This window comes from Eptesicus fuscus, chromosome 5 (assembly GCF_027574615.1).
Source record: "Eptesicus fuscus isolate TK198812 chromosome 5, DD_ASM_mEF_20220401, whole genome shotgun sequence".
Taxonomy (NCBI): Eukaryota; Metazoa; Chordata; class Mammalia; order Chiroptera; family Vespertilionidae; genus Eptesicus; species Eptesicus fuscus.
In genome coordinates this window covers 25,459,801-25,481,595 of record NC_072477.1, presented here as the reverse complement: position 1 = coordinate 25,481,595, position 21,795 = coordinate 25,459,801, and the positions used below count along the sequence as shown (strand labels likewise).

General features: G+C 45.2%; 2 protein-coding genes across 2 annotated transcripts; both read left to right on the top strand.

Annotated features, from left to right (window-relative positions):
• Positions 1-1,128: 1,128 nt before the first annotated feature.
• Positions 1,129-7,724, top strand: LOC129148968 (disintegrin and metalloproteinase domain-containing protein 20-like). Its single transcript, XM_054715467.1, has 2 exons — positions 1,129-1,897; positions 7,625-7,724. Exons 1-2 carry the CDS (start codon positions 1,241-1,243, stop codon positions 7,640-7,642), a joined length of 675 nt encoding a protein of 224 aa, XP_054571442.1. The 5' UTR covers positions 1,129-1,240; the 3' UTR covers positions 7,643-7,724.
• A 6,393-nt stretch (positions 7,725-14,117) lies between these two features.
• Positions 14,118-20,271, top strand: ADAM21 (ADAM metallopeptidase domain 21). The gene is made up of 2 exons (XM_008138894.3): positions 14,118-14,166; positions 17,909-20,271. The coding sequence occupies exon 2, from the start codon at positions 18,043-18,045 to the stop codon at positions 20,173-20,175; it is 2,133 nt and encodes a 710-aa protein (XP_008137116.2). The 5' UTR covers positions 14,118-14,166; positions 17,909-18,042; the 3' UTR covers positions 20,176-20,271.
• Positions 20,272-21,795: the final 1,524 nt, after the last annotated feature.

The following is a 21,795-nucleotide window of genomic DNA, read 5'->3' as shown; positions in this document are numbered from 1 at the left end:
TGCACTTGAGGCCACCTTAGTTTCCTCTAGCAATGACAACACATCTGACGCAGCAGCTACAATAAGAGATTCTGCTGGGTAGAGTTTGATGTAATTTACAGTCATTCTTCAGGATCAATATGATTTTTGTAGGGGCCTGATTGGTGATTTGAGTGGGGTCTAATAGAGACAACCACTGCTGCATGTTTTACTCTTTTCTTCTTTTCTGATACAATATTAAATTTACTTTTACTCAAATTTCACAAAACCCAGACACACTTACAATTTCAACATGTGAATTTGGGAGGGACACAAACACTTAATCTACAGCACACCCCAGTCAATATACACAAGTTTTCCATCACTAGAAAGTTCTCTCCATTCCTCCATTCCCAAGTCAGGAAACTACTGATTTAAATTCTATTCCCAGAACTGGCTTTGCAGTGTTCTAGAACCTCATAAAATTTAAATCATATATTAAGTTGCTTTGGTCTCCTGTTTTTCTATCATTATCATAATCATCATCATCATATCTGTGAGACACATGCATGTTCTTACACGTATCAGGAATCTCTTCTGATTTACTGAGAATATTCCATCGGACAAATATACCCTTTTGTTTATCCATTGGTCTATTGAGTACTGGTTGTTTGTTTCCATTTGATGGGATAAATTCAGGAATAATGCCGCTATGATTATCCATGAGCACGTCTTAGTGGTAATTTCCTAGCACTACAATCTCGGGGACATAAGTAGGTGTGAGTTTCACTCTACAAGAAACTATGAATATACATCCTGATTTTTCTATTCGTGACATCTAGTTACACTTCCTTTCCATCACTCAGTCCAACTACATTTAATTTTTATAAAGTGTGAGAGAATCTAATTCTCTCCTCAAAAGTCTTATACAGAGAAGCTTCCACTCTCCTCACCATTCTCCATTTTAATGTCATGTTGGCCTATTATGTTATAGCTTGAGGAAAAAAGCCACCAAGTGTCTTAAAATTGCCACCAAATCCACTTAGCCTCCCCCTGAGTTTTCTCTAAGAGACCAGGGGACCTTTCAGCCCAGGCTCCCTACATCACTGAGCACAGCCTCCCCCAAAGAATGCACCATTGTTATGTAATAGCTACCCCTTCCCCCTCCCAGGCTCTGGGGGTGCCAAACATCCAGCCTCTCTCTGCTCTCCTCCTGCTGAAAAAGGTGCTACTGCAGCTTTAGTCTTGCCTGCACTTTCTATGGTCACAGGTTCCCTCGCTCATGGCTCCTGCCTGGGCCAAGGCCCACCTGACAGGGCCTCTCTGGCTGCCTCTCCTCTGGCTACTCCTGTCCTTGGTCAGTTGTTCCCATGCCCTACCAGGATGGCGTTTCACTTCCTCTGAAATTGTGATTCCCAGGAAGGTGTCCCACAGGCTGGGTGGAGCTGGGGTACAAGACCAGCTCTCCTACAGGATTCACTTCAGTGGTCGAAGACATGTGGTTCACATGAAGGTCAAGAAGGACTTGCTGCCCAGACATTTTCCGGTTATCACCGATAACGACCAAGGTGCCATGCAGGAGGACTACCCCTTTATCCCTCGAGACTGCTACTACTTTAGCTACTTGGAGGAGGTTCCTGGGTCCATGGGCACACTGGACACTTGCTACGGGGGTCTGCGTGGCATGCTGCAGGTGGATGACTCGACTTATGAAATCAAGCCAATGGAGGCTTCTTCCAAGTTTGAGCATGTGATTTCTCTGCTTGTGAAAGAACGATCAACAGAGGACGAAAGCTGTACGATTGAAAAAGAAGGTGCAGATCTAGCATTTGAAGAGGCAACGTTTGCTGAAAACCTGAGAGCAGCGCCCGTGTATTTATGGTGGCCCCATAGGAGAGACTTAAAACTTCACTACACAGTTACTAACTCATTATACCAGGTCAGGCGTAATAAGACAGATATAATAGAGAGAGTGGTGATGATAAACAGCATATTACACAGCATTTATTATCATCATCGTCTGATTGTCCACATACGTGTCCTGTTCATATGGGAGAATAGGGATCTAACGGAAGTAACAAATTATAGAGATGAAGGTAGAGCTATGGAAAATTATGGCTTGTGGAAATATTGGGGATGGTATAAAGAAATTAATCATGATAGTTCAATACTTCTTACAGGACATAAAATCGCTGGTAAAACATATTTTGGCTTCCAAGATGGAATATGCAACCCCAACTGGGGCGTAATGTTTGTATATGTACCATATTTTCATCTATTTTTAGGTGCCGGTGTCGCCGCACATTCACTGGGTCATATTTTTGCCATGAGACATGATGTAGCTGGTTGTAAATGTTTTCGAAGAACTTTCTGTGTCATGGCTCCTCATCCAGGTCTTAACGATATGTTCAGCAATTGTTCTTATACGAGAATCCACTATCGATTGCACGCCTATGATGAATGTTTGGCTTACACACAGGCACCATACAATAATTTTCCTTATGTAGCGCCTCGTTGTGGTGACAAGATCGTAGATAATTGGGAAGAATGTGACTGTGGCTCCTTGAAAGACTGTGCTGAAAATAAATGTTGTGAGACCACTTGTGCCCTCTCCCTCGGTAGTGAATGCAGTACAGGCAAGTGCTGTGTTAACTGTAAACATGCTAATCCTGGATGGATTTGTAGAGAGAAGGGTGGCATTTGTGACCTAACGGAATACTGTGACGGGAAAAAGGCTACTTGTCCAAATGACTTTTATATCCAGGATGGAACCCCGTGTTCAGCATTATCCGTTTGTGTGAGAGGAAACTGTAGTGACCGTGACATGCAGTGTCAAGCTCTATTTGGCTACCGTGTAAGAGATGCCCCGCAAGTGTGCTATGATATCTTGAATGTAAGGGGTGACCGATTTGGAAACTGTGGGCGGTACTTCTACAAAGGGGGAGAAAGACATAAACCATGTGAAGTAGATGATGTTCTTTGTGGAATTTTGCACTGTCGTGATGTCAAAGAAGTACCTGGTGGAGGTGAGCACACTACATTTCATCAGCTATTAGCTAACCAAGAAAAATGCTTTGGATTCGATGCACACTTTGGGATAGACCTGCCACCACTTGCGTATGTAATAGATGGTGCAACCTGTGCGCCAGGAAGCTACTGTTTTAATATGAATTGTACTTTTCATCAAGACATGGGTTTTGACTGTGATGTCAAGAAATGCAATTTCAGAGGGGTGTGCAACAATAGGAAAAATTGTCACTGTCAGCAGGGATGGAATCCACCCCTGTGTGACACGCAAGGACCGGGGGGCAGTATAGACAGTGGCCCTCCACCTGACAGAGAACCATCTCCCCGCGGCAAAATAGGTGTGAATATAAACCAGTCTCTAGTTCTACTGATGGTTCGTTCAGCCCTTTTACTGTGTGCATTCATTGTTGGCTGCATTTCATACTTAGGTTCAGATGAGGATGACTAGTACTAAAAATTAACCTGGTACAGAAAAAGAATCCCCACAACTTTACTAAATGCTAACTGAAACCTACGCAATGGGTAAAATCACATTGCACTTACTGGGAGAAATAGTCAATACTCACTCTGATAATGACATCATCCTACAGCTATTCCAAGGTTGTCATCTTGAAATAAAATGACTTGGAGATTTCAAAAAGCCCAGTGTGTTTCAACTCATTTAACACGTCATATGTGGCCATATTGTTAATATTCCTGTAGATGACAGTAGGAACTCTTAGATTCACTAGCAAGAGGACCTGTACTTACTTAAGATGTTGGTCCTTATGTCTTACAGATGCGCCTGTAGAAAGCCTTGTGTACAGTAGTGTGCATGATTTTTATAACAGTTTTCCGTAACTGCTTATGTGCTAAATTTCTGTTATTTGTTGACTTTATTGTGAGTGTAAAGTAAGCGTAAGAGGAATCCCTCATCAGAAAAACTGGGAAGATCAAAAACTTCTGTGGCATAGGCCCATGATGTCAACAGTGCTGCTACTACACCTGCTCAGTTTGTGATCCTTCATGAAGTCTTAGAATTGTATGTTTTCATGATCCACAATTACATGTAGAAACTATATATATATATATATATATATATATATATATATATTTCTAAGGTTATATTATGATCAAAGAAAGCATCTAAGAAGAGCTAGTAGGTTTTAAGCACTTACTATGCTAACTCTGTCATTTTCCAATTGTCATTATTCTTCTTCAGTTGTGCTAAACCTGGAGTATCCTATATAATAAAGAGGTAATATGCAAATTGACCATCACTCCAACACACAAGATGGCCACCCTCATGTTGTCAAAAATGGCCACCCCCATGTGAACACAAGATGGCTGCCACAAGATGGCCAGCAGGGGAGGGCAGTTGGGGGTGATAAGGCATATAGGGGAGGACAGTTGTGGGGGGACCCACGCCTACTGGGGAAATAAGTTATGGGCGGTCAGGCCACCAGGGGAGAGCACTTAGGGGAGACAAGTTTGGGAGGGGAGGGCAGTTGAAGGGGAGAACACGCTTGCAGGGGAGGGCAGTTGGGGGCGACCAGGCAAGCAGTGAAGGGCAGTTAGGGGTGACCAGGCTGGCAAGGTAGGGCAGTTAGGGGTGACCGGGCCAAATGGGAAGGACAGTTGGGGGACCCAGGCCTGCATGGGAGGGTAGTTGGTGGGATCAGGCCTCCAGAGGAGAGCAGTTGGGGGCAACCAGGCCTGCAGGGGAGGTCAGTTGTGGGTGATCAGCTCAGAAGGGGAGAGCACTTAAGGGAGACCAGACCCACAGGGGAGGGCAGTTGGAGGGGAGCAGGCCTGTGGGAGGGGAGTTGGGGCAACCGGCCTGGCAGGGAAGGACAGTTAGGGGTTACCAGGATGGCAAGGTAGGGAGGGCAGTCAGGGGTGAACAGGCCAGCAGGGGAGCACAGTTAGGGGCAACCAGGCCAGCAGGGGAGGGCAGTTAGGGGTGGCCAGGCTGGTAAGGCAGGGAAGTTAGGGGTGACTGGGCCATCAGAGGAGGGCATTTGGGGGCCACCAGGCCTGCAAGGGAAGACAGTTGGGGGGGACCCAGGCCTGCATGGGAGGTCAGTTGTGGGTGATCAGGCCTGCAGGGGAGGGCAGTTAGGGGTAACTGGGCCAGCAGAGGAGGGAAGTTGAGGGTGACCAGGCCAGCATGGGAGCATAGTTGGGTGGGACCAGGCCTGCAGGGGAGGACAGTTGGGGGTGACCAGGACAGCAGGGGTGCAGTTAGGGGAGAGCAGTTACAGGTGACCCGGCTGGCAGGAGAGGGCAATTAGGAGACCAGGCCAGCAGGAGAGGGCAGTTAGGGGCAATCAGGCTGGCAGAAGAGCAGTTAGGCATTTATCAGGCTGGCAGGAGAGAGGTTAGGGGGTGATCAGGCTGGCAGGCAGAAGCGGTTGGGGCAATCAGGCAAGCAGGCGAGTGGTTGGGAGCCAGCAGTCCTGGATTGTGAGAGGGCAGTCAGACATCCCTCAAGTGGTCCCAGATTGCAGGCTGGGCTAAGGGACACACAGCCCCCCATGCCCTCCATGCACAAATTTTGTGCACCAGGCCTCTAGTTGCAAATATAATGACTTCAGCCTTGCATCTTTATTGCAAAACTACACATGAGGAGCCATTGATCCTGATACATCATTTCATAAGGCCTCTGGTTACTGAAGTCATGGTATCTTGTGCCACAACAGCATGGCCAAGAGTGAACCTGAATGGGACTGGTGAAGGATTGAGAAAAGACAGACAAGAGAATGAGAGCTGGGGCTCAGCGGGACACTGTCCGCCTTAATGCAGAGCCTCTCTGATGGAGAGCTAGTGACAGCTCCACGGACTACAAGACCATGTCTTTATTTTATAACCAGATGCCACGAGGCAAAGTAAGGGCGTGGGCAGCATGTTTACAACCTTCTCATGAGTTTTGATCCTACTCAGTTACATGCACCTGATCAAGCTTTCTTTGCAGCCTATATCACTTTGGCATGTGGTTATTGAAGTCATAGTATCTCACAATTAAAATATAAGGAACTGACTAATCACAGCCTGCCTATAAATTACAGAATAGAACTGATTGTCTGATGTGTGTAAAAGACACAAATTTAGGTCAAAAAAACAGGAAGCAATCACTTCAGAAATAGTGCACTAGGACACAGTCTGATAAGTAGTGCGTAGTATTTGTGCCATTTAGACGCCTCAGGCTTCAGATCAAGTTTCTTTGTGAAAATACAGAGTCCAGATGAGGGCAGCCACCCGATGGTGGAGGAGGGATGCAGCAGGAGAGAATCAGTCTGTCACACTGCAATTTGTCCATCTTGTATAGAGCTCTCATGGCCAGCACTTGTCAGGTGGCTTAGTAGTATGTGGTCGAGTGATTTGGACCTTCATCCATGATGGGTCTGAGTCCCTGCTTCCTATACTCCTATCAAACAGGGGTGCTGCATTTGCAGTTGTCAACCGGATCTCCTAAAATCGAGGTTGGATGACGACTGATTTACAGGGTTATTTCTTGCAGATGCATGAGCAACTGTTGAAACCAGACTCTCTTCCTAGGAGGGGAGCAATTCTGTTTCAGTTTCACAGCCTGTTGAGCAGACCCAGAAAGATTTTCCCTCTTTCCCAACCCCCTGCATCCCGCCCCCACTTTTTCAATATTGGTTCATATCCTTACTAATCTGTTTTGCATTTGTTAAGGACCTTTTGTTTCTCTGAGGCTGTTTAATTTCTACTAAAATAACTTGGAGTGTGTGGTTTTGTCTTTGGTAATCATGCTCTCTCCAGAACAGTGAAATAAGATTTTAACCCAAGGGTGGGTGTAGTCTGCCCCTCTAAACTGTCTCTAAACAGCATTGGCAATTCAGGATGTAGGCCATAACTTCTAAAAGGTGGCTGCGTCGTGGTAAGGCCTACCGTGTGTATTCCTTACAAGTGGTTTCTAATTGGGGCCAGATATCCAAGACAGATTCATTACAGCTGGACTTTTCCCAGTTAGCGCAAGGGCAGAAATGCTCAGGGTTAGCCTTAAATTTTTTAAATCCTATATCTAGGGCTTTGGTATATCAAGAAAGGGCAAAGTTATAAGACAAAAGTAAGGGGGATGGGTGAATATAGCCCTTGCTGGCAAAGCTATCAATAAGGACATTTATCCTTGCCACATGGAGCCTACTTGTTTATGATACTCTTTTTCTGATCAGAACAGCAATTAGCACTATGGCTAAATCAATGGCTGCATGTCATGCACTTGAGGCCACCTTAGTTTCCTCTAGCAATGACAGCACATCTGACGCAGCAGCTACAATAAGAGATTCTGCTGGGTAGAGTTTGATGTAATTTACAGTCATTCCTCAGGATCAATACAGTTTTTTGTAGGGTCCAGATTGATGATTTGAGTGGGGTCTAATAGAGACAACCACTGCTGCATGTTTTAGTCTGGTGTTTGTGTGTGTGTGTTTTATACAATCTTAAATTTACTTTTACTTGAATTTCACAAAAGAAAAAGAAAGATAATTTAATGGAATTGCTGAATTTATATATTTCCTCTAGACAAGAGTTACTTCCCCTAAAGATCGAAAAAAAGAAAGAAACTGTGAGAACATTAAAGGTTGAAGTCATTATGATTTTTTTCAAGGACGCATTTTCATTTTTGTTTGTGTAGACTGACTTCTTGCTGTGAAAGATGAGTTCGTTGGCCCAGCCACACTGGCATGAACACGCAGTTCTGAAGATACTGGAGCCCTTCTGTACCTGTTAGTAAATGTCAGCCACTGGACTCTCCCCAGGCCTCTCCCTCTCTCCTGGCTGCCCCTTTCCACTGCCAGGGCCAACCCCAACCCCCATCTCCCCGGGACCCAGAGGTACAGGGGAAAGGGGACTCTGGTCCCGTCTCCCAATAGCCTTAAACACCCACCACTTCTCCCCAAGCAGCTTAGTTTCCATCTGTTTTATATAATGGCCTCAGGTAAGGCTTTGTTTGCAGAAAGTACTCAGTGTGAAAACCCCTGCTCAGGCCCTTGCAAGTTTGCACAGTCCGGGATTTCGGAGAATGGAGCCCTTTCTCCCAAACACACTAGCTCCTTATGAAGTCAAGTGCACGGCTGCATCCTGGTGTAATTACCTTGCATCCAAATGGGCGACAGACACAGGCCTGCGGGTATGGAGACGACCCCTGAGCTGGCTCCAAATCAGATGAGGCGGAAGGTGCTGGAGCCCAGGCTCAAGTGGAGGCGGCAGGAAGGGAGTGGGCTTTGCTCAGTGCCCAGCCCTGTGCCAGGTGCTCACAATCCAGATCCTCTCCAATCCTAGGAGAGGTGTTTCTTTGCTCCCTTCCCTTCCTCCCTCCTTCCCTTCCTTCCAGATTTACTGAGCACCTGTCTGTGCCAGGGGCTGAGGTTCAAAGGCAAAGCTAGCATCCCCAAGACCTCACAGACCCCTGAGAACATCAAGAAAGAACTGTGACTGGGGTGGGTGCAGGATGCAGGGGGAGCCCCAAGTGACTCAGGGAAGGTTCTCCACTGGAGTGAAAGCCGAGCTGGGATTTGAAGGACAAGGAAGGACATTCAAGGTGGAGGCAGGGAGGCAGGAAACAATAGGCCTGGTCTGGGTACTGTGGGAGGACGATGGAGCCCAGGTCCAGGAAATCTGCTGGGTGAGGTTGGGGTCCCAGAACCCACTGCCTGACCCTCTGCCTCCTTGACCTCCTTTGCCTCCAGGAAGAGGGCCCTGGCTACCTGCACAAAAGGAGGTTTTGAAGCTGGCAGAGGGAGTGAGGAAGGAGGGGCCAGCTGGTGTGTATTTTTGGATTGCTTCTCAGAAATCTCCTCCTCCTCCTCCTCTGACATCATGGCAACCAGGTGGCAGCTGGGGGAGCCGCCTGTGAGCTGGGCTAAGTTGAGGGGGAGGTGGGCTGGGTAGGGACCTCTGCTCCCCATCTCTGAGCCTCAGTTTTGGCATCTAGAATATGGGCACGACAACCCAGTTGCTGGCTCCTGTCGCCCAGATGCTCTAGGAAGTGAAGGCCCAGGATGGACTCATTAGGGGGAAGGCCTGGTAGATAAGGGCGGAGCTGGGGAGTGCCCTGAATCATCCTCCTGCAGCTGCCCTGGTGTGCCCACTGCACTGTCACTGCCGAGGAGCCCCCTAGGGGGTGAGAAACAGGGAAGAGGCTCAGGCACAGGGATGAATCTCCCTGGGAGCCCCTGCAGTGAGAGGTATAGAGGATGAGAGGGCCGGGGCACAGGGCTCAGCTGTTCCCAGAACCTGGTCAAAGCCCCCAAAGGAGGGGTCTATTTCCTGGGGCTGCTGCTCTGATGACTACAGACTGGCCGAAAGAAACAGGAACATTGAGTCATCCCTGCAGCCCAACCAGTGCCCACTGGGAGCCAGCCCAGCTCATCATTCTCATTTCACAGATACGAGCCAGGCCTGGGCACTCCCTCAGCTGGGATGGAGCAGAGCTGGATTGGGAATCAGGACAGTCTCTGCCGCTGATGTGTGTGGTCCCCATTTTCACGAACCCAGGAGGCTCCAGGGACCTCTGTGCATTTGTCACTGTGGCTATGTACTGTATTACCCTCACTCAGGACATCCTCAAGGCTCCTCCAGGTTGTAGCACGTGTCAGAATCTCCCTCATGTTTAAAGCTGAGTAATATTCCTTCCTACAACTAGACCTTCACTGTTTATCCATCATAGGTCCATGGACACCTGTGTGGCCCCCACCTTTGGGCCGTTGTGAATAGTACTGAGAGGTCCCTCCAGGGCACACGCTGGGATGTGGTGGCCAGAACTTGTATGCAGTCTCTAGGATCAAAGCTCTCTGCTCTTTCCTCCACACATTACAGGGACATCCTGCCAGGCGCTCTGCTCAGAAATAAGAGGGTACAAATCTGGAATCCAAATTATCTGAGACCTGGGACCTGGGCCAAAAAAAAAAAAGAGCACCTCTCAAAATACTGCTATATCTACTACCACCTAGTGGCAGCATATGATAATTGCAGGGAAACCTTGCATCCAAATAGGCAGCAGGCACAGGCCTGTGGGTATGGAGACGATGACCCCTGAGCCAGCTCCAAATTGGATGAGGCAGAAGGTGCTGGAGTCCAGGCTCCCACGTTTTAGCCTTTAATGGTGGCACATATATCCCCCTTCCCACCCAGAACACAAGATTGTTTTTGATTTATTGTGCTGGCCAGGGTTAGAGGAACATTTAAGAACTTCTACCTGCAGTGTGACGACACTAAGGACCCTATGAGAATGTTATTCTAACTGCTGAAGCTGTCAATCCCAATTACCTACCTGGTTTGGCCTGAAGACCACTGAGCCCACTGTAATCTCTACGCCAGCTAGGACTCCACTTATTGACTGATGTCCAAAAGCTGACACTATAACAATGTCCATGATGATGTTTTGTAGCTCTGGGTATCCATATCAATGCAGATACTATATCCAATGATCCTCCCAACTCTAAATATTTATATGGTTGGCATACAGACTCCCAAGAAAATGGCTATAGGTTTCTTGAGGAAAAAACTGGGATAATCATTACATCATATCTATATCTATATCTATCTATCTATCTATCTATCTATATCTATATATCTATATCTATATCTATATCTATATCTATATCTATATCTATATCTATATCTATATCTATATCTATATATATCTATCTATCTATCTATCTATCTATCTATCTATCTATCTATAAAGCCAGTGACTGTAACGCCATAACAACTGAACGACCAGTCACTATGACACCCACTGAGGCCAGATAACCCTCCCGATCCGGGGTGGGGCTGGCCAGACAACCTCCTGCCATCTCGTCTGCCTAACAGGCCCGGCCCCTATCCGCCCTGATTGTGGCTGGGCCAGCCAGACCCTACCCATGCAGGAATTCGTGCACTGGGCCTCTGTGAACTGACCACCAGGGGGCAGATGCTCTGACCAGTAGCTATGATGCTCACTGACCACCAGGGGGCAGACGCTCAATGCAGGAGTTGCCATGACTCACACTGGCCATCCTATCTAATAAAACAGTAATATGCAAATTGACCGTACCTTCGCTATGCCCACAGCCAATCAGAGCAAACAAGATGGTGGTTAATTTGCATATGCTGAGGGAGGGAGGAGTGAAGAAAGCAGAAAGCATGGCGGCTGCGCGGGTGGGCGGTGGCGCAGCTGTGGAGCACGTGGCCATGGTGGCCTCTGAGGTGGTGGCGGGCAGTGTGAGCGGCCCTGACGTGGCCACAGCGGTGGCGGCGGCAGCGGTGGTCGGGGCGTGCAGTGGAGGCGGCAGGCGGGGCATGGCGGGCGGTGTGTGAGGCCGAGGTGGCCTTGGAGGCGGTGGTGGCTGCGGGCGGGGTGTGGCTAGGCAGGTGGCACGTGGTGGGGCAGGTGGGCTGGTGAGGCGTGCAGCAGCAGCACGCAGGGCTGAGGAGGTGGCAGCAGCATGCGCGGTGGGTCGGAGTGATCAGAGGCAGCTGCATCAGCAGGCGCAGAGGGTCAGGAGTGCGGGGCGAGGCGGGCTGGGTTGGGTGGGCGGGACGGGCGGGAGGCGCCCCGCCCATTCGGCCCACCATGCCCGCCGCAGCGGGAGAGGTGGGGGGGGGCGGGAGGGAAGCCCGCCAGAAGTCTTGCAGGAAATATTCCTGCAACAGGTCCCTAGTTTAAAAATAAACAGCACCACAAACGTGGCGCTGACAAAACAACATCAGCTTCCCCCAAGTGGAACACAGGCCCTGCCACCACCCCAGAGCAACACCCCACCAAATCACAGCCAATTCTGCCAAGACTCCATGGCACAAAATGTGGCCCACAGCTCTGCCGAGCCTGGAAACAGTTGCTGTGGGTGCTGAGTAATGATATCACATAGCAACGCTCAGCTTCTTCTTCCTAGCGACTAGTCTCCTTGGAGTTTCTTCAGTCCAGGAACCTGACTTGCTTTATAGCCAGGTGAAAACATTTTACAGTTCAACCAAATGTTTGTGAAGCATTTTCCCATGCCTCATCTCATTTGATCCTCACAGATGTCCTGGAGTAAGTAGAAAGGAGACTCAGTAGAAAGACAATAGAGATTTAGAAAGTTTAGACACTTGACCTGACTAAAAAGAAGTAAGAAATGGTGGAACTTGAAAATGATTTCAGGTTTTCTCATTGCACAGAATATAGTCAAACACTGCTACAGTTCAATATTTTACCCTTTTTTCTCCCTGTGATCTACAATAATAATCTGCTTTGTGTTGACATTTACTGCTGTGTTGCTGACAATTACCTGAAAGAGAAGTTGGGGTGCTTCACTGGGCTGGAAAAAGTTTAGGTAAATCAGAAAGTAGGTCTAATTAAGCAAGTTTATCTATCCTATGTAATAAAAGGCTAATATGCAAATAGACTGAATGGCGGAACAACTGGACAATGGAACAACCGGTCGCTATGACATGCGCTGACCACCAGGGGGTGTGTGCAGAACCTAGTGGGCATTGGCTGAGATGGGATGGTGAAGCAGGTGAGCAGGGGCACCAGACTAAGGCAGGGAGCTGGTTGCTGTCATCGGGGCGAGCCTCTGGTGGTTACTGAAAATTCTTTGCTCCCGTGTGCCATAGTCCAGCCTGCACTCGCACCTGTTCCCAGTGCCGGCCCTACTCACACCCGCTAATGATGCCAGAACTGCCGTTCGCACCCACTGCCAGCGCCAGCCCTGCTCTCACCTGCAGCTGATGCCTGAGATGCCACTCGTACTCACTTCCAGTGCCCAGCGCCAGTCCCGATCACCTGGTGCCAGCAGCGGGTGTGAGTGGCAGCTGCCAACCTGATCGCCCCTGAGGGCTTCTCCACCTCACCCTGCTCCTGAGGGGCAATCAGGGCAGCAGCTGCCGCTCGCACCCGCTGCTGGCACCAGCACCCATCGCTCCCCACCATCAGTGGGTGCAAGCGGGGCTGGCTCCGTCAGTGTGTGGGAGTGGCAGGAGCAGAGCTGCCAGCAGATGGGGGACTGGTGGATGCGGCAGGAGGGGCCAGGTGGGGGCACAGAATATGGGCTGAGACTCGCCCCTGTGCTTACCATAGCCTCTCGGCCCACAGTTCCTTTCAAGGTGCACAAATTCATGTACTGAGCCCTAGTACATATATAAAAGGCTAAGTTGACTCACGCATGCGTGATTCATACAAAGCTCTCACAGGCACCAGTTGCATGCATGTGTTTTGATCTGTCATTGTCGATCATGAATTTGGTTGACACTTCTATTATAGAGAAAGGGTGAATAGCGATATTAAATATTTCTTCTAATTCATTTCCTTTCAATGTGCACAAAACATGGGACACTGATGTTTGTCATAATGTTGATTTGTCCTTCCTCTTAGGAACCCACCAGTCTCTCTAATCAACAGATTCTGGATCTGAAAATTGACTTTGTTCCAGGAAATGAACTGAGATCATGATTTTATATCCCTTTAAAAAAGAATCTACCCAGAGTTAGAGTTAATATTTTATTGAATTAGTTTTTATCCTATGCAATATTTACACAGTCAAAATCTTATAGATGATATATTTTGGAAAATACTATACCATAAATTCTCTCACAAACCATTTTGAGCATATTTTTCTTAAAAACATTATAGTTTAATAGGAGATGCAATTTTAAAAACTTCTTTATAAAACAAAGTAGCAAGGTTATAAATTGTATAATTTAAAATACATTGAATATGGTCATTTAATAGGGTATTATAGAATATCAATGTTGTCTTGATTATTTACAGAAGATATGATGCTGGATGTAGAATTTGATCGTAACCTAGAAAGTTATTATAATTTAGTCCAATAGTGAAAAGTGATTGACAAGTCTAGGCCAGTGCAATTGCATGAGCAAAATTATGGAGCAGAAATGCATCTGCACTGTAGGAGGATATAGAATGGAGTTGAGGAGGCTACCCAATTCCATTAACATTAAAGTCAGACATAAATGTGTATAGAAATTGTGGAACCAGAGCAAGATATTCTTCAGAGTCAATTGTTTCTGGGGAAGTGAAAGATTCTTGTTGCTAAGCAGCTAAATATAGAATTTAGTCACCTGAGAGACAAAAGGGGGTGGGCTAATGTTTCCCTTTGTTATGTGAGGTCTCAACTACCAACCTTTGTTCATTGATGAGTGCAGTACTAACAGTCTAGGAAGAAAAGATCATGCAAACTACTGTTTCTTGTGCTGGTAAGTCATTCATCAAATTTGGCTCTATGTACAAGTTGATATCCAGAATATTATGTGGTACTAGAAGTCCGATACATGAAATTCATGCAAGGGGGCTCAGCCCTTTCAGCCCTGCCTGCCTCGGCTGGCCCTCGCTTCCCCCTCTTCATCAGGAAAGTCATCTGGACAGTTGTTCTGCTGTTTGATCTAATTAGCATATTAGCTCCTTATTATATAGGATAATGTGAAGTTTAATTTTTGTTTTGTTTTCCTTTTTAAAGATGAGAGAGACTTGAGCATGGGTGGGGTAAGGTATTGTGGATAGGTTGACTAACCATTCCAGTTTACCTAGGACTGAAGGGGTTGCTGGGATACAGGACTTGTGGTTTAAAAACAAGGAACCAAGACAGTCGGCAACCCAGAATGAATTGCTTACCCTAATTATCAGTTAAAAACTGGTAAAATAACCTGACTAGTGTGGCTCAGTGGTTGAGCATTGACCTATGAACCAGGAGATCACAGTCAGGGCACATGCCTGGGCTGTGGGATTAATCCCAGGTTGGGGGCATGATTGCCCTTATTATATTAGGTAGCCAATTGATGATTCTCTCTCATCATTGATGTTCCTATTTCCCTTCTCCCTTTCCCTATCCCCCTGAAATCAATAAAAACACATTTAAAAAACTGATAAAATAACACAAAATAGAGTTGAAAGTAGGAAAAACTGACAGGATCAGTCCTCAAGTATGTAGGAGATGTGATCTTGGACTGGGATATGGAGTGGAGTAAAGGAAAAGTAGAAATGGGCATGAATTCATATTAGTTTGTACTGGTGAAAATCTTAGAAGCCATTTTATCTTTGAATTTGGCATCATTATAGATATGCATTTTTACTGTGTTCCAGAGTAATAAATCCATTTCATATTGTGCCCCAGTGGCCACAAACACCCCCCAAATTTTGGCCTAAGAGTTGCTAAGGAATTTCTAGGAATGTCTTCTAATATTTTTATTCTATTTCCTTAAAGAAAAAACTGCAGCTTGATGAACCTGATTTCACGACTCACTCATGAGTCAACATTAGTGACAGACAGATGGGAAAACAGTGCATTTGAGCATGATAGAATAAGAGGAGAGATGGGTAGGTCTTGAGGAATTTGAAATAGCTGTGGGGAAAGGAAACACGTGGAGGAAGACTATTCTCTACTTTGAGATTCCAATAATGTTAGAGCGTATGATTTTTTAAAAATGTTTTCATTGATTTCAGAGAGAGAGGAGGAGAGAGGGAGAAATAAACATGGATGAGAGAGAAGCAGGGATTGGCTGCCTCCTGCACGCCCCCTACTGGGATTGAGCCCACAATCACAACATGTGTCCTGACTGGAAATCAAATGGGTGACCTCCTGGTGCATGGGATGATCCACAACCAACTGTCACACAGGCTGAGTGAGCATATGAATTTTTAATGGCACCACTTTACATTGATGGTAGGATGATGTTCCTTTAGGAGTTTGAGTCTCTGGGGTCCTGGAATAATATAATAAGGGCAAAGAGTATGGCCCAAAGATTCTCTGAAGCATTTTCCTATTATTGCCTGCTCTCAAGATGAGCGCTAAGAAAAATAATATGACATGGTTTATATAGTTATAGGTTATCAGCCTTCTTCACCACACTATATTTTTATTAGCACTTCCAGCCACAACTTCCACTCCATAATAAGTAACAAACATATCAAGAGAGTACCACCCAATTTAGAGAGCTTTGCCGTTGGAATTTTTTATATAGTTGAATTTACCTATAAATTTTGTTTTTCTCTTGTGAAGTACTTGCACCTGGAATAAAGTGCCTATCCATTAGCAATGGAATGTGCTCATAGGGCTCCAAGCTCTCTAGGCAGGTTAATGTTAAGGATATTGTTCAGACTGAAGCAAGTCCTTCCTGCCTACCAGCATCAAGATAAAAGCAAGTCTAGGATAAATTATAATCTTAAATACTGTAGGTTACCTATTTAATTGTGATTGAAAGGTAATCAGAATGTATTGACTACTGGCACTATACATAAATGAGGAACTCAGAATATTCGGGATGTGTAAATGTAATGTCCAGGAGAATAAATGAAGAAAGGAGCATTATGACATAGGAGGGTTTGAAATATCAGCCGAGTTATCATCTCCATCCCTTAAGGTGGGGAGCTAGCACAAACTTTTCTCATTCTGATTATGCATTCCCCTTGTAAGATTTTCACAAACAGCCGAAACCGGTTTGGCTCAGTGGATAGAGCGTAGGACTGCAGACTGGGGGGGGGGGGGGGGGGGGTCCCAGATTCGATTCCGGTCAAGGGCATGTGCATTGGTTGCGGGCACATCCCCGGTAGGGGGTGTGCAGGAGGCAGCTGGTCGATGTTTCTCTCTCATCGATGTTTCTAGCTCTCTATTCCTCTCCCTTCCTCTCTGTAAAAAAATCAATAAAAAAATATATTTTTAAAAGATTTTCACAAACAAATTGTTTTGAGATCCGCCCCCCACCCCCACCGCCGTGGTGTATGAAATGGAAAAAGTATATGGCAGAATTAAACCAGTTTTCTTTCTTTTGCAAATTAGAATTACTGTAGAGCTGTTGGGAATTAAAGGTTTTGTCAGAAAGTAGTTGAAGTGATAGAATTGACCAACTGGGCTCAAATGGAATGGAACTGAAGACAGAGGCATGAGGCTGAGAGAAATGGGAGATAATGAAATACAAAAATACGTGGGTTCTCTTTGAGTTTGAGGAATAGGTATAGCAGGAGTAAGGAGAACTGGAATGATTAAAATTATTGGTAAATGGCTTGGTGTATAAGAAATGGTTTGGTTTTGCTTCATTTGGTGACGACGAGGTGTAGATTATGACTATCGGTGGGTAAATTGAAGTACACTGAAGCTGAATTGGAGAGGTTGAAAAATGTTGAAAAACCCTTCTGGTTTTCAGATGAGTTGTCTATATACTTGCTATCATTGTTCATGATTTTTTATGGAGCATAAGACTGTATTGAAGTTTGTATAAGAATGATAGGGAGTGGTTAATAGAAGAGTGAGAAAGAAAAGTTAAAAATTAGTGTAGTCAAATGTAGCAGGATGAATAGTTTGGAAATGACTTCATGGGGAGAATAGGAACCCAGGCTCTGGACCATGAGGTATATAGAGCTTCTGAGAATTGGATTTCTCTAAAGTTAGCTTTAGGGAAAGCTCAAGTTTAATATATAAGTATAGAGAGAGGAGCTCTGTGAAGAGGTTTAGGATTCATTTTGGTTCTCTTTCCCCCTCTTTCTTTGTCATAAAAAAAAAATACAGCAGAAGTCATAAGGGAAGCTGTATGGACAGGTGACATAGAAGGATTTGAATCAGAGTAAAAGAAGTATTGACTAGGGATTAATTCCAAGTCCAGCAGATTATTGGTAGTGGGTCAGGCACCTTCATTTCCATTTCTCCAACACAAGCCTAATCAGATTAAATTAAAACCCAAGTACCTATCATCCAACTGCAACAACTATCAACATAGGGCCAATTCTGTGTTATCTATAATCCCCAATTTCCCACCCCCATTTATTGGAAGCAAATCTAAAGCATTTTCAACTATCAACATAGGGCCAATTCTGTGTTATCTATAATCCCCAATTTCCCACCCCCATTTATTGGAAGCAAATCTAAAGCATTTTCATGATTCATCAATCACTTTTCACCATTCAATTCTTTCTCTCTCCCACTTTCCTTCCTTTTATTTTCAATTTCAGCACTGAAGCTCTGCCAGGAATCAGATCCTTAAAGGGCAGCTCTACACAACGACCAGCTCAGAGGCATGAGCCAGACCAACAGTGCCTCAAACTCTTTTTGCCTGGATAGATGACTCCGTAATGGCAGCTCCATAATGGAGGCTGGTGAGGCCAGGGTGTCCATGAGAATTGTTATCCTGCTGCTCTGGCTTGGGGTGTTTCTATCCCCTTCTTGCCTCTCCCAGGCAAGGCTTTCTCAACACCTCAGCTCCCCAGAAGTGGTGGTCCCCCTGAAGGTGACAAGCAAGGGCAGAGGTTCACAGGTTCCGGGCTGGCTCTCCTATAGCATTCAGTTAGGGGGCTGGAGACACATTATCCACATGAGGGTCAAGAAGTTCCTGGTTTCCAGACACCTACCAGTGTTCACCTACACAGACCAGCATGCCCTCCAAGAGGATCAGCCTTTTGTTCCTGATGACTGCTACTACCATGGTTATGTGCAGGGGGTCCCAGGGTCCCTGGTTGCCCTCAGTACCTGTTCTGGAGGTTTTCGAGGAATGCTACAGATAAATGACCTTGCTTATGAAATCGAGCCCATCAGGCACTCTACCACATTTGAACACCTGGTGTATAAGATAGATAGTGATGATGTACAGTTGCCACCTATGAGATGTGGCTTGACAAAGAAGGATGTAGCACACCAACAACTGGGATTAGAAGAGGCTGAGAAAACAATTCTGAAGCAAAATTCAACTGATAGCTGGTGGGCCCACTCATGGTTTCTGGAGCTGGTTGTGGTGGTAGATCGAAATTTCTTCCTTTACTCCCAAAGTAACTTCTCAAAGGTGCAGGAGGATGTATATCTTGTTATCAACATAGTGGATTCCATTTATCAGCAGTTGGATACCTATGTGATTTTGATTGCGATTGAGATTTGGAATCATGACAATGTTTTCTCAATGATAAGCATAGAACAGGTTCTGGAGGATTTTGCTCAGTGGAAACAAATCAGTCTTTCGAGGCTACAGTGTGATGCTGCTCATATTTTCATTAAAGATTCACTTATAAGTACACTTGGTATAGCCTATGTTGCAGGAATATGTCGCCCTCCTATTGACTGTGCAGTTAATAATTTCCAAGAAGACCCCTGGTATCTTTTTGCCCTCACCGTGGCCCACGAGTTAGGCCATACTTTGGGTATGCAGCATGATCAAGAATTCTGCTGGTGTGGGCAAAGTGGTTGCATCATGAGTGCTATTAGAATGCCAGCAGAGAGATTCACCAACTGTAGTTATGCAGCTTTTACAAAGACTACTTTAAACCAAGGATCATGTCTGCACAATCTTCCAAGTACAGGGGAAACGCTTGTGCTGAAGCGCTGTGGAAATGATGTGATTGAAGAAGGAGAGCAGTGTGACTGTGGGTCTCTAAAGCAGTGTGAACAAGATCCCTGTTGTCTGTTGAACTGCACGCTGAGCCCTGGTTCTGCTTGTGCTTTTGGGCTGTGTTGCAAAGACTGCAAGTTCATGCCATCAGGGGCTTTGTGCAGACCACAGATCAGTGAATGTGACCTTCCAGAGTGGTGCAATGGGACATCCCACCAGTGCCCAGAAGATGGATATGTGCAGGATGGGATTCCCTGTGGTGACAATGCCTACTGCTATAAAAAGAGTTGTAATAGCCGTGACAAACAGTGCAGGGAGATTTTTGGTGAAGATGCAAAGAGTGCATCTCAGGAGTGCTACAAAGAAATCAACTCCCAGGGAAGCCGTTTTGGCCACTGTGGTCTAAATAGTACTACATACCTAAAATGTAATACCTCAGATATCTTCTGTGGGAGAGTTCAATGTGAGAATGTAAGAAACATTCCCTATCTAAGAGATCACTCTGCTTTGCAGCACACTCATATCAATGGTGTCACCTGCTGGGGTGTCGGTCATCATTTAGGGATAAACACACCTGATATTGGTCAAGTGAAAGATGGCACCATGTGTGGTTCAAGAAAGATCTGCATACAGAAGAAGTGTGTCAGTGTCCCTCTCCTATCACAAGTCTGCCTGCCTGAGACCTGCAACATGAAGGGAATCTGCAATAATAAACATCACTGCCACTGTGGCTATGGGTGGTCTCCGCCCTACTGCCTGCACAGAGGCTATGGAGGTAGTGTTGACAGTGGCCCAGCATCTCCCAGAAAAGTATTCTTTCCAGTTATGATTCTTAGTTTGTCTGTTTTGCTCCTACTGTTGATTATTGTATTTATATATCTCCAGAAACGTTTGGGTCCCTAGAAGACCAAGGCTCACCCTTCAGATTAATAAAATGCCTCTAATTCAATATCTTATGCATTATAAAGTTTTAGTTTCTTGGAGGTAGAAATGTTGCGTGCCTGAAGCACATTTCTGACAGTTCACCAAAAAAATAAAAAAATAAATAAAAATAAAAAAATGAAGAGACCTTCCTTTATAATAGGTCAATATCAGGAATATTGCCATCAAGAAAAGGTAATTCCCAACATCTTCCTGACTACTATTCATTGTGTAAAGAGCAAATAAAGCTCCAGTTTCCCTCTGAGCTGGTACTCCTCGTGTTTCTTGAGGGCACATATAACTCATGGGAAAGCCAGGAGACAGACATCTAAAAACCCATGGGTCTTGTCTCTCCATTTCTTCCCAAAGTAATTTCTCAAAGGTAAAGAGGATACATTTCTTATTGTCAGCATAGTGAATGCCATGTATCAGCAGTTGGGTACTTATGTGATTTTGATTGGGATTGAAATTTGGAATCTTGGAAGTGTTTTCCCAATGATAAGCATAAAACAAGTTGAGACTGCAAGTTCATGCCATCAACAGAATTCTGTAGAAACCAGGTCAATGAATATGACCTTCCAGAGTGGTGCGATGGAACATCCCATCCATGCCCAGAAGATGGAAATGCCCAGGCCTGGATTCCCTGTAGTGACAGTGCCTCCTGTTATAAAAAGAGATATAATGAAGTTGGGAAAATTACTTAAAATTTCTAACATTCTGCTCCAAAATCTGAAAAGGAAGAGGATACTATTGCTTGTCCCACCCAAACTCTTGGGTCTATTTGGTAACCAAAAGAAATTCCTGTTAAAGTATAAACAAATTACTGTTTAATAAAACTCCTGGCCCTGCACCCTCTGTGTTTTCTAACCAAGTCTGTCTGCTTTCTTTGCCTTCATTTGGTGGTTTGGTATCTTCTTGGAGTATTTTCTTTGAATACCAGAACATGCTCTCTGGGAGGGCAGGGTTGTTTATATCTGTTTTTGCACACGGTTTTATCCCAATATATAGAACAGTGCCTTATATACAATAAATATTTGAAAGAAATATTATAAATGGATTATCAATTATACTAATTAGGAAAATTAAAACTTGCTCCTGTTTTTATTTTTTTTATATATTTTATTGATTTTTTACAGAGAGGAAGGGAGAGGGATAGAGAGTTAGAAACATCGATGAGAGAGAAGCATCAATCAGCTGCCTCCTGCATACCTCCAACTGGGGATGTGCCTGCAACCAAGGTACATGCCCTTGACCTGAATCGAACCTGGAACCCTTCAGTCTGCAGGCCGACACTCTTATCTACTGAGCCAAACTGGCTAGGGCCTTGCTCCTGTTTTTAAAACCACTGAAGGTTCTGCTCAAAACTGGACATTGAATATTTAAAATAGTGTATATTTATAATGCTGCCTTTAGTTCTTACCCTTCACCAGTCTCTTTGTCCCCAATTTGTCTTGTCCCCATTCTATTTTCAATGCTTTTGGAAATATTCTCTTGAAAATACATATCTAATCAGGTACCCTCTATATATGATCTAGATAACTTCTAAATGATAGTCTTTGTAAAATAAGTCAAATGATCTTTTTGATATCACTTTCCACACTT